This window comes from Falco naumanni, chromosome 9 (genome assembly GCF_017639655.2).
Source record: "Falco naumanni isolate bFalNau1 chromosome 9, bFalNau1.pat, whole genome shotgun sequence".
In the NCBI taxonomy this organism is placed as follows: domain Eukaryota; kingdom Metazoa; phylum Chordata; class Aves; order Falconiformes; family Falconidae; genus Falco; species Falco naumanni.
Genome location: NC_054062.1, coordinates 49,911,116 through 49,924,668, shown reverse-complemented (window position 1 = coordinate 49,924,668; position 13,553 = coordinate 49,911,116). Strand labels below are relative to the sequence as shown.

Below are 13,553 nucleotides of genomic sequence, written 5' to 3'. Positions count from 1 at the left end.
TATTTTGTAGCAAAACCATACAACCTAGTTTTGGTTAAAAACATACTGAGCAGATCTCCAAGTTTTCTTCTAACATCAGGTTTTTATTGACTGCTTAATGATGATACCAAAGTACAGAAAGATACAGTATTTAAAAATATTATTTTGATGGATATTTTTAGTTGTACCACCTATTTGTCTTGTAAGTGTAGAGAGGAATCATTTGAGCAGTACAAAATCATTAACTCAATAGCAGTCCTCTAAAAATATTGTGAAGTCATAGTTCTGCATGGCTGCTTGATAAAAAACCAGCGTTTACAGGAACGTTCAGAGTGAGAGATAGTCTTTGAGTTTATCCATAATTGCATTAATTCCATCAGCTGGAACTATCATAACAGTCCGTAAAGGTTTCATTGGTACATCATCAAAGGACCATCTGCCACCCAAACAGGTGTCACTTTCCTCTTGCACGGAGTAGTTGAACTTCAGAAGGGCTTTCTAAAAAACAGAAATAAAAGCATTAGGATTAAATTTTTTAATTAGTGTGAAGTAATACATCATCAAAACAAAGTAAAAATAATGACCCTATCATGCACATGCTTAATAAGAAGAACTCTCAAAAGGTCCACCAAAAAAAACCCTACAAAAGAATCCACTATCAAGTATTTTAAACTATATGCTTTTCACATAATTTATATCATTCATATTAAATTCTAAAGTTATTGATATCATTATAGTTTGGTATCGGAAAAATGATCTAAGGGGGGGGGGAAATCAACACCTCCTTTATAAGCTTACAGTGCCCCATTTTAGACTGTTTAAGAGAGCATCTCCACTCCGTATTATCACATTAAGGAATGCTGACCCTTAGAAGCTGTTGTGCCAGCTAGCGGGGACTCCTGACCAGGAACAGGAATATGGGGCTCTTAAGAGTCCTTCAACCCTGGAGCAAGAGCAAACCACTAGCTGTGTAATTTTGAGAATTAGCAGACCAGCCACAGCCCAGATAAAAGGAACAGCACGAGAGTGCAAGTAGCGCAGAGCCTGCAATAAAGACGACAGCTTCGTGTGGACAGCGTGTGGAAGGCCTGTAGCAAGGTGCAGGCTCTGCTCTTTTCATGGCCTACTCTGAAACTGCTCAGTCCTAAAAATCAAGGTATCTGTAAGAATATGTAGTACAGTAATCCCCTCTTTCACCTTGCCAGTAGAAATTAAGTATTAAGGAGGTAGGTAATAATATAAATCCTGAGCAGAATTTCAAAAAGCTTTTGGAAAATCCCTAGATGGCTGGAGCCACTGAAAGACAATATTAATAAAAGGATGCTTCTTCAAATATGTAGGTGTCCATAACATGTATTCTTTCTCTTCAGTGATATATACTGTATACATATAGAACTGTGCCTCTTTATTAGCCTTCCTAGACAAAATGCCAGACGGATAGAAAAACTTACCCAACAAACACTTCCAGTTCTCACACAAGTCAGATTACAAAGTATGAACTGAACTCCTAAGTAGAAAAACTCATCTAACCTCTTCCCTTTGCAGGGAAAGTTAAGATCCAGTCTCCCTTTAGGTTTGCTATTTACTAACAGTATCTCAAGGCTGTAAATTTAATTTTGGAAGAACAATCACATTAATTGAGTGGCTTTGCTCAAGAACAAACAATTTGAGCAATGGAGGCTCTAAACCTTTGATCAATTCCAAGTCTGGTTATAATAGAGATTTTCTTCTGCTCCCTCAATAACATTTTAAGGAACAGAATAAAGCACAGGGAACTGACAAGTGCAAAAAGCTTCTCTCTATATGGCTCCAAGCCTCTGCCTCACCACATTTAATACTATTGTATAGCAATCTAATTAATGTTTCATGTGATCAAGAAGGAAATACACTCTAACACTAATTTAACACATATACATCATTAAGTACAGAGACTCACTTAATCTAATAGCCTCCCTAATGTTTTAAAAGACTTTATTAACACCACGAGAAAGGCTGTTGGAAAGAAAAGCATGTTCAGATCGAGTCTATCCACTTGAATTGACAATTCTTGCAATTTTGATAAAAGCAGAAAATTAGTCTTTAAGATGCCAATCAAAACAACAAAACAGAAATAAATACAAAATAGGCCTCTGAGAACGTAACGCCTGTGGACACGTGCGCATCACAGGCTTCTCCCCTTCAGTTTTTCAGTAAGGTTTTTACATGGACTTCATACTCAGTTGGTAAAGGTGCTGTGGCAGGAACACAAAAAGAAAATCCCAAACATGTTACTGCAGAGAGGCTACAACAGTATTCCCTATAGCTAACAATTAATTCACCCACTTACATTTTTCTTCTTCCCAAGAAATAAAATTACAGCCATATTATAGCCTCTAACAGAGAATGTCATGAATAATTACCTACAGAAACCTTTGCCATTAACCATATGACACATGTGCAAGTATTTTCTCCTGTAGGCACTGCCAGAAATAAAAAATAATGGTATCTTGAAAAAGCAATAATATTGTAGAATAATATTGTTAAAGCTTTGAGAAAAAAAAATAAAGAACAATGAAAAAGTCTTTGCATTTCAAAGTATATTTTTAATCTAATTTCCTGCATCTTCCCCTTGCCTGATCTGGCTTGGGACCTGCAGAATCATGTAAACAGGTTGCCTTAGGAAAGAGGAAGTAATATTTTAATCTCAGCATTGTAGCATTTTTTTATTAATATACTTGTTCTGATTAGAAGAGAGACAGGAAAGGGAAGTGATAGCTACTTGTTTGGATCTTCAGAAGTTTTTTATTCTTATTTCTTGAAAGTAACAGGTATCCAAAAGAAAACAGATAAATCAGCTTTCCACATAGTATCAGCAACAACACAAAGGCACAGCTTGGCATCTGTTAAGTTTCTTGGGAAGAGATCTCAGAGCAATGCATTTCACTAGATTACCAAACCTAAATAAAGCCTCAACAGCTGTTTCTTTCTGACACAGGACTAACTATTAGGGGCAAGGAAGAGAGATCTGTGTATTTAAGTATTAACATGCATTGCAGATGCTGATCGAGACTCTAACAACAGAGATTTTTTTTGAATATTTATTCATCTAAGTGCTTAAAGCTGTGACACATGATTAAGTTAGAGCACCCTTGCAAGTTACTACCTGTTGTTTGCACTGCCACTCTTGGGCGCTTGTGACGTAAATCATGTTAGCTTGAATCTCACTGACAGACATTCAGGCTAACCTGCCCCTCCTGCAGTGCGCACACCCACAGTCACACTGCCCTGTTCAGCTGGCACAGCCATTTAGCAAGTCTTCCACATTTCTGATTATTCAGATTAAAGACGACAACTGCACTGCTGCCAAAACAAAAGAAACTTCTTTAAACTCAGGAGGCCTGGGACATGCTGCTAAATTCAATATCCAGATTTGTTACCATTTGTTTGTCCTAAAAATGTAGATATTCCATTCACGGGATTTCAACAAGTCTGACAATTACTACATTCAATTCAATCTCTTCGGCACTGCTACGCGAGTAAAGAGATGAAGTTTGTTAATTCTTTGAGGCCAAGACACTAGCCTCAAGACAAAGCAACACCTGATCTTTCCCCTAAAGTCTCTCATTATTGCAGGTATTCTCTGAATTTTTTTCCATTATCCTCATAGCACTGGAGACCCTATCAGGTAGTAACGCTGCTACAGGCAGTCTATGCCACAAAATCTTATAGCCAGGTTAATTGTGACCCGACACAAATAACATAATAGTAAATTCATGCCAATACAGAGTATTAGTTTAATAATGTGGACTTATGGATGGCACACCTCTCCATAACTCTGTAAGTACAAAAAGTGTAGTGTTCAACACACAAAAATAGGTTGCTTGCCCACCTCTCAAAACTAGTCTAAAAAAAGCAGGATTCAATATAAAGATACGTGACCATATCTTTTCAAAAGCCTTCCTTGAATTTAAGGCGAAACACCTTTTTTGCCGGTAAGAAAAATAATATTATAAATTAAATTACATATGTTACCTCATAAAAGAATTCTTCCTCTGCATTTGCAAACATTAATTCCTCCTTTTGCTGATTTCTTCCTTCCTTCCTCTTAGAATTACTCTTCGTGGCTTCTGTAAAGGTCTTGCTGACAAGGAGGTAGTAGTGGCACTTTCCACAAGGTTTGTTTGTTCTCTCTGCCTCTGTCAACTCTTTCCTAAAGATAAATAGATGTTTATACATAGAATTTAAAAATATGTTTACATACACAATTTAAACCCTCAACAAGCAAACCTTATAATGCATTACTACAGAAAGGATATTGAGATTGGAGCCTATTTTTTAACAGTTGCCTTAGAAAACAGATTTTGCATATGCATTCCTAGTATTTAAATACACTATTGGCACTTCAAAACAATAAAAAAATGGATGTCTTTCCACACCTCACAATATAACCCTTTTTCCCAGAACCTTGTTCATGGTAGAGTCTGTGAAATGATTGTAAGTGCAGCTCTGCTGGAAACACATCAGACTATCACCTCCATGAAGAACAATAGCTGAAGAGCCAGAAAATACTCTTGCCCACCCTTGTGTTACTTGTCACTGCAACACTCCAAAATCATTAAGAGAAAGAGGCTGAGATCTGAATTTGAGTTGTGACAAGTGCTATACTAGTGGTAAACCTCAAAGCTAAGTCTTCAAGCACCTCATTCCTTTCTCTAAAAACCTTCCTGACCATCCCTATCAACACATTTATTTTTACAACAAAGCAGTAATTTCTTGAAGCTCTGTTTTATTGTTTAAATGAGCCATGACAGCAGTCAACTTAATTTAACTTCTAATCCCACCTCGCAGGAGAAAAAAGAAGAAAAAAAAAAATTAACAATCTTCATTTGATCACTGGAGTTCCTTAAAAATTCTAATTTTCTGGCTGTCAGCATGGCACTAAAACAATATAATGCTGTATCTCTGTGGATTCCTTTACTTACTGCCCCCCAGCCTAAGATATAAACCCATTAACTGGTAGACTACCCAGCATCTAACCTGCTTTACTCATTTACTTGAAACTAATCAAAACACTGCATATTGCTTTCTTGTGCCAGAACTCATCCACCTTGTAAGCCTGTCCCTCGGTTTGAATCTTCCCTTCCAGAGCCAGACATAAACACACGAGCAGAAACATCCAAGCTGCTCATCATCAGCATGCTATAAAAACTTCTCATTTTAAATTTTTCCCAGATCAGTAGGAAATACTCTGCAATATGGATAAACTATAACATACACACAGCTATTTCTGCAGTAGAACAGCATACATTCTTAGATTACTTCCTCTATCTTACCGAGTTTGAAAAGCTTAAAGATATAAAAATATTTTTAAATTAACTGAAGACCTTATGTGAGATGAAAATATTTTTTCTGGGGAAAAAAAAATGAAGCAAAAGTACTATTCAACATCATGTCAAAAAAACCCCAAAGAAACTTACTGAAGTTGCTGGTGCATGGGCAGAGCAATCTGCGGTGGTACATTAATGAATCTTTCACTTAGTATAAGACCCACAGGCTTAGTACTGTCATTTAGAAGCTTACTCAGTTGTTCAACTACATGCTGTTCACAGCTCTTCTCACACCGACTCAGAATCAGCTCTTTGATTTGTTCAGCAGACTGTGTACCCTAGAATCAAAAGGTGTATTTTCTTTACATTATAAAACAATTATTTACACAGAAAAGCTCAAATGTGTACTTCAAGGGAATATTCTACAGGCCTACTGGCAATTTCTGTAAACAGTCTCTAAAGCACTATACAATTTCTCTGAAATTATTTACCAACCCTGAAGCTGAGGGCAAACAAAGGTTTGTAACTGATAGGAATGCAGCTAGGAGCTGCAACACCAATACACTCAACAGCAAAACTCAAAAGCTGCGAGAGATGAAAGTCAAGAAATGTAAGAGGATGGCAGCTCAGTCACCCTGGAAATACTATTTGACCTAATTTTAACTCTCTATGCCATTCTTTGCTTTATGTTTGACCTCCAGCAAGTTACACAGGACTAGATCCAAAAGCAAGCTAAGTGATGTGCAGCCTTTATGACCATAGTCCTCCATGGTGAAATTCAAAATCCTGATCCAGCTGTCTAGGCTTGTTACAAAAGGCAGGAAAGCAGGACACAGTCTCACTACTGTCTAGACATTAATGAGGAATACTAACCTTTCTTTCTGTTAAGTTTAAGCAGCTTATAAAACCAAAGACTTCATCATCATCTTCGTCATCATCACTACTGTCTTCTTGGACTTCTGCTTGCTATTTAACGAAAGAAAAAGCAACAACTCATACTGACATTCTATTTCTGCTCTGCAGCAAAAAAATGGGGTTTTTTTCTTTCCAGAAGATGCTTGGTAGATGACAACCATCCTAATCTGTACAAACACAAAACCTACAAATTCTGGTTATGGTTATGAAAGTGCTGCAACCCTGAACGTCTCTGTGTACTTAAAGCCAGCTATATAGAGAGCCAGGTTATCTGCCTTCTACAGTAGGATCTTTTGAAAGGCACTAAAATTTGCTAGCTTACATTTAATAAGCAGCATCTCAGTACAAGGGATGGAAATATCTTAAGCAAAACCCAATTTTCTTCGGCTTCTAACATAGGGAAGTAAACCTGCAAAGTCTTGAAAAGCACACAGCAATAGAGCTTTGACAGAGAGTGAAACAAAAAGCTCAACAAAACTCCAGAACAAAAAACTTGGGAAAGAACAGGGGGTCATGCAATTGTAACATAAGGATCGTACTAAACATGGGAAGAAAAACTGTTGGCACAGGACAAAAAGGGAATGTACAGCAAAGGTACCATGTAACATGGTAAACAGCACACCTGTGTGACGGGAGCAGTTTGAAAGCAAGGTGGCCGTGATGTTGTGAGCACCATACAGTACTGAACAACTTCCTAGCCAGGAGCAATTCAGGAGCCTCTGCAGAGCGCTCCATTGCCACAGCAGAACTTGTTTAGGACTCATTTAGGGATCCTTTCCTATGCACAAAGAACTCTGCACAAAAAGAAACTGCATGCAGGACGTTTTTGGTCTGAATCTCTGTACATTCTGAGAACGTTGGGAAATCACAAGGTCATGTTTCTTATGAAGATGGTAACAAATTTCTCCATAGCATTTTCAGCATTACTACTCTACTACTAAAAATTCAGAGAGACAAGTGAAAAGCCTTCCATACATAAAAAGAAATCAACCAAAATAAGAAATCAAATTCCTTGTTTGCTTGAAAGTAGGCATGGAAACTTTCAGCTCCCCTAGAAGAATTCTCCTCAAAGCAAAAAAGGAAGCAAGCATACAAATTACAAAAACAGGATCCCCTTCTGAAAGCCTGTTATGTCTTCTCAACAGAAAAAAGTATTGTACTTCATTCAAAAATGTAAACTGTCTTACCTTGATAACACTTCCAATATGATTCTGTTGTATTAATATATCAGTTAATTCAGCAGTGTTAACAGGAGCTTTTAGAAACAACTGGAAAATAGGAAACAGGTATTAAGAAGTTTTAGACCTGATGACATATCATGGGCCACTTAGGAAATAAAGTCAGTAATTTCTCCAAGTTGTTATGCAATACTCTCTTCCACTGTTAATTTCCATTTAGTGACTTTCTTTAACTTTCTTCAATACAATAATGTAAAGACTAAAAATCAGCTTCTTGAAGCACTTGTTCCTTGACCCTCCACAAGCTGCTATTTTGCATACCTGATAGCCTTTTGAGTTTGGTATGATCTGAATGCTTGCTGAGCATAGACTTACGACAGAAACAGCCAAAAGAAGACTGGAGGCTGCCACGTTGAACAGACACATCATTCGTTCGTCTGTTTTTTTAAGGGCTAAATTTTACCAAAAAAAAACAAACCTCCAGGAAGCTGACTAACATTGTCAGCCCAGGTTTTCTGGGCAGCAGCTAACACAATGGAGATGGAAAAATTATACATACTGTGGAAAAACAGCCCTACAGTTCATTGGGTAAAGTTCTTGAAACCATGGTTTAGAAGAGACATATTCACTGTGGCTGTAATTACTTAATATTCATGAGCTGAAGCACAGCAAAACTAAGAATCAATACAGATAATGTGCACTGATGACTGTATAACTCTAGATATTATCAATGGACATATCAACCAAGATAATAAGAAGTCAAAGTACCTGTTGTAGTAATTTCTTTATCCCGTTACAGTCATTGTCTGATATGGAATGTGCTTCAAATTCAATATTCACTTCCTATGAAGAAGTAAAACTGAGAATATCAAACACACCTGGCAAGAAGCTGTATCAAAAGAAGGCTAAACAATACAAAACTTCAAGACAAGTAATGGTCAACATCAGAAATAGAACTTTTCCATCTCTCAGTAACCTCAGCAATTGTTATCATTCCTTCTGTAATCTTTAGACAGCATCTGCAAAAGTAACTTTATAAAACTTACAAATTGTGTTGCGATCAAACCTTTAATGCTTTGTTCCTGCAATCTGGTTCACACAATTACGTTCACCGTAACCACATAGACTCTTACTCTAGAAAGGCATGATCCAGGCAGTTAAACTCTTAAAACTGCACTACTGCCGTGCAATGCCTTGGCTAAAGATGAAGATTGCTGCAGACATTTAAATAATTACATCCAAAACAATGCTCTGCTATTTCTTCAAATCCTAATGGTATCGTTAACCCCACTCTGGAAGCCTGCTCAGTAGGCGCACAATGAGACCCACTCACAGCAAAAAAACAGAATGTGACCTCCTGCTTCTCCTTTCAGAACAAAGGCTCCACACCTAGCAAACAGTTTTACTGGTATTCCATATTAACAGTACTGCCTGCCAAGGTTGCCTTGCCTGTTCAAGATCATCCAAACATACTTTGCCTTTTTAACTGTCAGTTTGAATTCCACCTTCTGAACAATCTAAACAACTGATCCTTATTTTTGTCACCAATGAAGACTCATAACTCTCTCCTATCCTATACTGAGGTCATGGTCCTTACGGTCCACTGGGAGAACAGTGTTAAAGGCCTGTTTACAATGTTGAAAACAGATATATAACCACTTTGTAGGGTAATAAAAATCAGGAGACATGCTCAGATACTTTTCTACGGTCTAGTAAAGCGAGGAAGCTCTACAGAGGTAACTGAGAGCACGTAATTTACTTGAGAAGCTATCAATGTAAGAAAACAGATTTTATCTTTGGTGTATACAGCATTCACTCCTGGCATCCAGGAACTTTCTGACTGCTTTAAAATTCAAGGATCTCACTGAATGATTAAGCCAGTAAATTCTGAACAAAACACAGTTTACAGTGGTTCTGAATACTGTGCAAACCACAGCCATAAAATTGATATAAACCACTGAAGCACTAGATGTTCTAACACTGGTCTTGCTTCATAGCTTTCCCACTACCCAAAGTAACAGCCTAGTATGACAGTTTACAAACCCTCCATCTTTCATCTATTAAAAAAAAAAGCAAATGGAGACTCATCATATATTTTGGTGTGTCCTGTCTGGATGCTCTGTGCTTATTCTCTTCCCCCTGGACTGCATCCAAAGCAAAGCAAGACTATGCAGAACAAGCTGTACTGTGCAATACTCTGCAACGTATGACACAGCAGTAAGCAAAGCTCCTTCTCAGCAACCAGGTGCTACTTAGCCATCATGCTGCTGTTCTCAGACGGACAGAACTACCACATGCCCCTTCCTATAAAGAAAACATCTGCCTGAAGGAAAAGATTTTCCATTTCCACCTGAAGTAGTAAGAGACAAAGGGAAAGACTAATATGGCAAAAATAAAAATGCCAAGAATTGCAGAGAAACAAATGCCCTTTAAGTACATAAGTTCTTCTAAGTTTGTACAGTTATAAAAATTCAGTACACTTCTTTAATAGGAGCAAGGCACACCCTGACATCTTTTACAAGAATTGAGGGATACTCAATGTACCTTTCTATCAAGACTTCCAAACTGAAATAGATGTAATAGTGATATATCATCCTCAAAAGCTGGACTACTAAATTAAAGTAAGCGTTACATTAAAAATTTTATCCAGCACACAAACAATTGCAAATAAAATGCAGTACTGCACACCAGTGCAGGAAACAGAAACCATCCTCAAAAGCCATGCCACTGAAGACTCAAGTCTTCACCCACAAGCACCACAACAAAACCACTGTCCTTCCTACGTTATGCAGGAATGCCATCCACTTTTTTTTAAAAAAAAAAAAAAAAGGAAAAAAAAGGATTATTACTATTAGCTTTAATTTCATAGCTTCTAGACACTAGTGTAACATCTATCAGGTTACAAACACTGATTAGTACATGTAGTAGCAGTGCTAGCCAAGAACTTTACAAACATGCGTTAGCTCCAACTAAGTCAGTCACTTAATGTGGCACACATTTCTAGCAAATGATAAATGTGCTTTTCCATCATGACTAAGAACACAATTAAGCCTGCAGTTTTTATCACAAGGTATCCTTTTAAAAGAGGTAGGGTTTGGGTTTTTTATTTGCTAATTTGCTAACTAAAGCCTCATCTAAGAAAAAGGAAAATAATAAACTCAAAGCAAAAACGTAGTCAAGACAATCGAGTTAAAATATTTAGTTTGAAATATACTGGGTTAAAACAGAGACAGTTCTGTTCTGTGACTCTTCTAAGCCCTGTGGAAACGACAGATAGCCTGATCATCCGAAGAGTTCAAACTCGGTGTGTATCTCCCTCCTTCCTGCAAAGGGGGCTCCTGCTCCCCCCTCAGTGCTGTGTTTCACGGCTCAATAAAGCCTTTTCACCCATGTCTAGGCCCAGAAAGGCGTGCGGGGGGAGAGACAGTGTGTGCGCTCGGAAAAGCAATTAAAATGTTATTTCCGTGGGGCCTGGTGTTTTTTCTACACCCCCCCCAAAAAAAAAAAAAAAAAAAAAAAAAAAGAATTAGAACAAATCATCTGTGCCAAAGCACTATTTCAAGCGGCTGCCTCCAGGCTCACACAAACCCCGCACGCCGGGGCCAAGCCTGCACAACTGACTGCGGCCTCAGGGACCCCTGCATTTAAAAAAAACAAACAAAAAACAAAACCAAAACCAGAAAGAAAACAAACAAAAACATCAGGCTCTCCACAAAAATTACAGAATTCCCCTCACACCGCCGCTCGCCGACAGGCACCACGGCTGTAACCCAGGAACACGAGCCCGCGCCCAGCGCCGGGCCGCAGCCCCGGGTGCCCCGCCGGGGCTGTGCAGGGGGCACCCCCCCAACCAGCTTCCAGCCGCGGCTCCGGCTGTCGCCGCCTGTCGCGGTACGACTTGTCCGAGAGCGGAGCCAGAGAGGAGGGGGCGGCCGCGGAGGCGGGCAGGGGGCGGCCGCGTCGGATCGGCACCCAGCGGGAGGGGGGGCGCGGGCCGCCTGAAGGCCGCGAGGGGCCCGCTCACCTCACCGAGCTCTTCCGAGCCCGACTCCGAGTCCGACTCGCCCGACTCCGGCTCCGAGCCGCTCTCGCCGGCGGGGGCCGGGGCCGGGGCCTGGGGCTGGGCCTGGGCCCGGGCCCGCCGCTTGGCCGGCGTGGCCATGGTGTCGCGGCGCGCAGGCGCTCGGCCGCCGGAAGGGCAGGCGCGGGGCCCGCCCTGCGCGCTGCGGAGCGCCGGGGAGCGCGGCCGGCCGCTCCCCGCAGGGCCCGCCGGAGGGCCGTGCCCCGGCCGGCTGGAGGAGCGCGCCGTGCGGGCCTGCAGCGGCCAACGCCGCCTCCGCCCGTGTGGGGAACGCAGCGCGGGCCTGCTCGGGCAGAGCTCTGCAGGCGGCAGCAGGGGTAGGTCGTGCCCGGCCGCGGTGCATCGCGGGGACCGGCGGCGTCAGGCTGCCGAGGGCCGAGAGCCCCGGGGGGGGGCCCGGGGCCGGGCCTGGCCTGGCCTGGCCCGCTGGGGCCTCTGGGGAGCGGGGGCCCGGGCCGCCCCTGCCCCACTCCTGAAACACCCGGAGCCCCTCTTCGTGCTGCACATGTCACCCGCTTTAAAAGAGTGTTCTGGGGAAGTCACCCGGGCTCCGCCGTCACTCGAGATACACTTAAGAACGATACGTGGAAGTGTAAGTGCGTGTTCATGGTGGCAGCTCCCTGCCCTGCTGAAGCAGCGGCTGTTTAAAAGCCAGAGAAATAACTGTGCAGCACAAGCCCTCACGCTGCCCTCACTGCCCATGCGTGGCCCTGTCTGGGGCCTGGCCGCGACCCTGCCGGGAAGGGAAGAGCCGAGCAGGCCGCATGTGGCACCCGCACAGCATCGCTGGCGCTAAGGAAGTTCAATTAAACAAAAAGGAATCAAGTGCTTACTGCTTGCTTAAAAAATGAATTTCCAGACAGACAAACAGGAAAGGCAGCCAGGTAGAGTGCAGTAACCACAGTGTGAGTGCGGTTTTTATAAAAAACACTGATCAGGAAAATGAGTTGAAAAATCCAAAGCACTGAAATTATAAAGTGGCTGTGAGTGTCTGAGCCTGGCTCATGCGCACCATGTTCCATTTAAGTCTTTGTGTCTAGTTAAAGAAGAACAGTAAGTGTTAACGAGGTCATTTGAAGAAGAGGACTGGGCGCTCGCTATTGCCAGCCAGAAGAAGCACAAGGCGGAGGGCCTGGGATGTAATCTCAGCTTTATAAATGCAACCCAAACAGGTTAGAATTTTCAAGTCCCTTTAAAGTATCAAATAAGTCACTGTTTATTATTTTTTATTATTTTTCGAGAGCTGTGTGTGCTCAGGGAGCGCTTAGGTCATTACAAAACATGAGCAGTGATACAGGGAAAGAATTCAGTGTGGAGAGAGATGAATTGTCAAAGCCTTTTACTGCCGCAGTAGGACTGCCTCTGTGGCAATGCAATCTGTGCCTCTATACAGTTTTCCATTTTATTTCTGAAACTGTATCAGTCAAGAATGACAATAATTACTAACATTGCTTTTGGTAAAAATCCATGATGTAGTAGAAGAGTCTGAGTCCTTTGCTGTTCCTCTGGATTGCCGTGTCAAAAAAACAGTTTTGTTGTTGAGTTTTGTGATGTAGACACACAAACAGCAGGAATTATTCTCAACTCTTGTTGTTATTTGATGATAAATGTCTTACATTATCTGTGAAATTTGGTCCTTTTCTGAAATATGAAATATGGAGCCATATTTCACGGCAGCCTTACAGCTAGGCTTTTTGCTTCTCTGGTTATTAAACCCATCTAATAATACTAGAAGAGTATTGGTAAGAAATGTATAGTATCAAAAATGGTAGCCCAGGGATTTTTAGAAGTTTTTTAAAAATCTTAGAATCATAAAATGCTTTGGCTTGGAAGGGACCTTAAAGATCCTCTTGTCCCACCTGGTCAGGGCCCCCTCCCCCCATCCCAGGCTGCCCCCAGCCCCATCCAGCCTGGCCTTGAGCACTGCCAGGGATGGGGTACCCACAGTTGCTCTGGGCAGCCTGGGCCAGCACCTCGCCGCCCTCACGGGGAACAATTTCTGCCTCACAGCTCATCTACATCTCCCCTCTCCCAGCTTAAGGCCATTCCCCCTTGGCCTGTCACCACGTGCCCACGTACAAAGCCCCTCTCCAG

General features: G+C 41.4%; 1 protein-coding gene across 1 annotated transcript; it reads right to left on the bottom strand.

Annotated features, from left to right (window-relative positions):
- Positions 1 to 62: 62 nt before the first annotated feature.
- On the bottom strand, positions 63 to 11,571 carry LOC121093677 (BRCA2 and CDKN1A interacting protein). The gene is made up of 7 exons (XM_040606386.1): positions 11,403 to 11,571; positions 8,147 to 8,221; positions 7,388 to 7,468; positions 6,159 to 6,251; positions 5,436 to 5,623; positions 3,991 to 4,168; positions 63 to 477 (listed from the first exon to the last, which is right to left on the bottom strand). Exons 1-7 carry the CDS (start codon positions 11,538 to 11,540, stop codon positions 307 to 309), a joined length of 924 nt encoding a protein of 307 aa, XP_040462320.1. The 5' UTR covers positions 11,541 to 11,571; the 3' UTR covers positions 63 to 306.
- Positions 11,572 to 13,553: the final 1,982 nt, after the last annotated feature.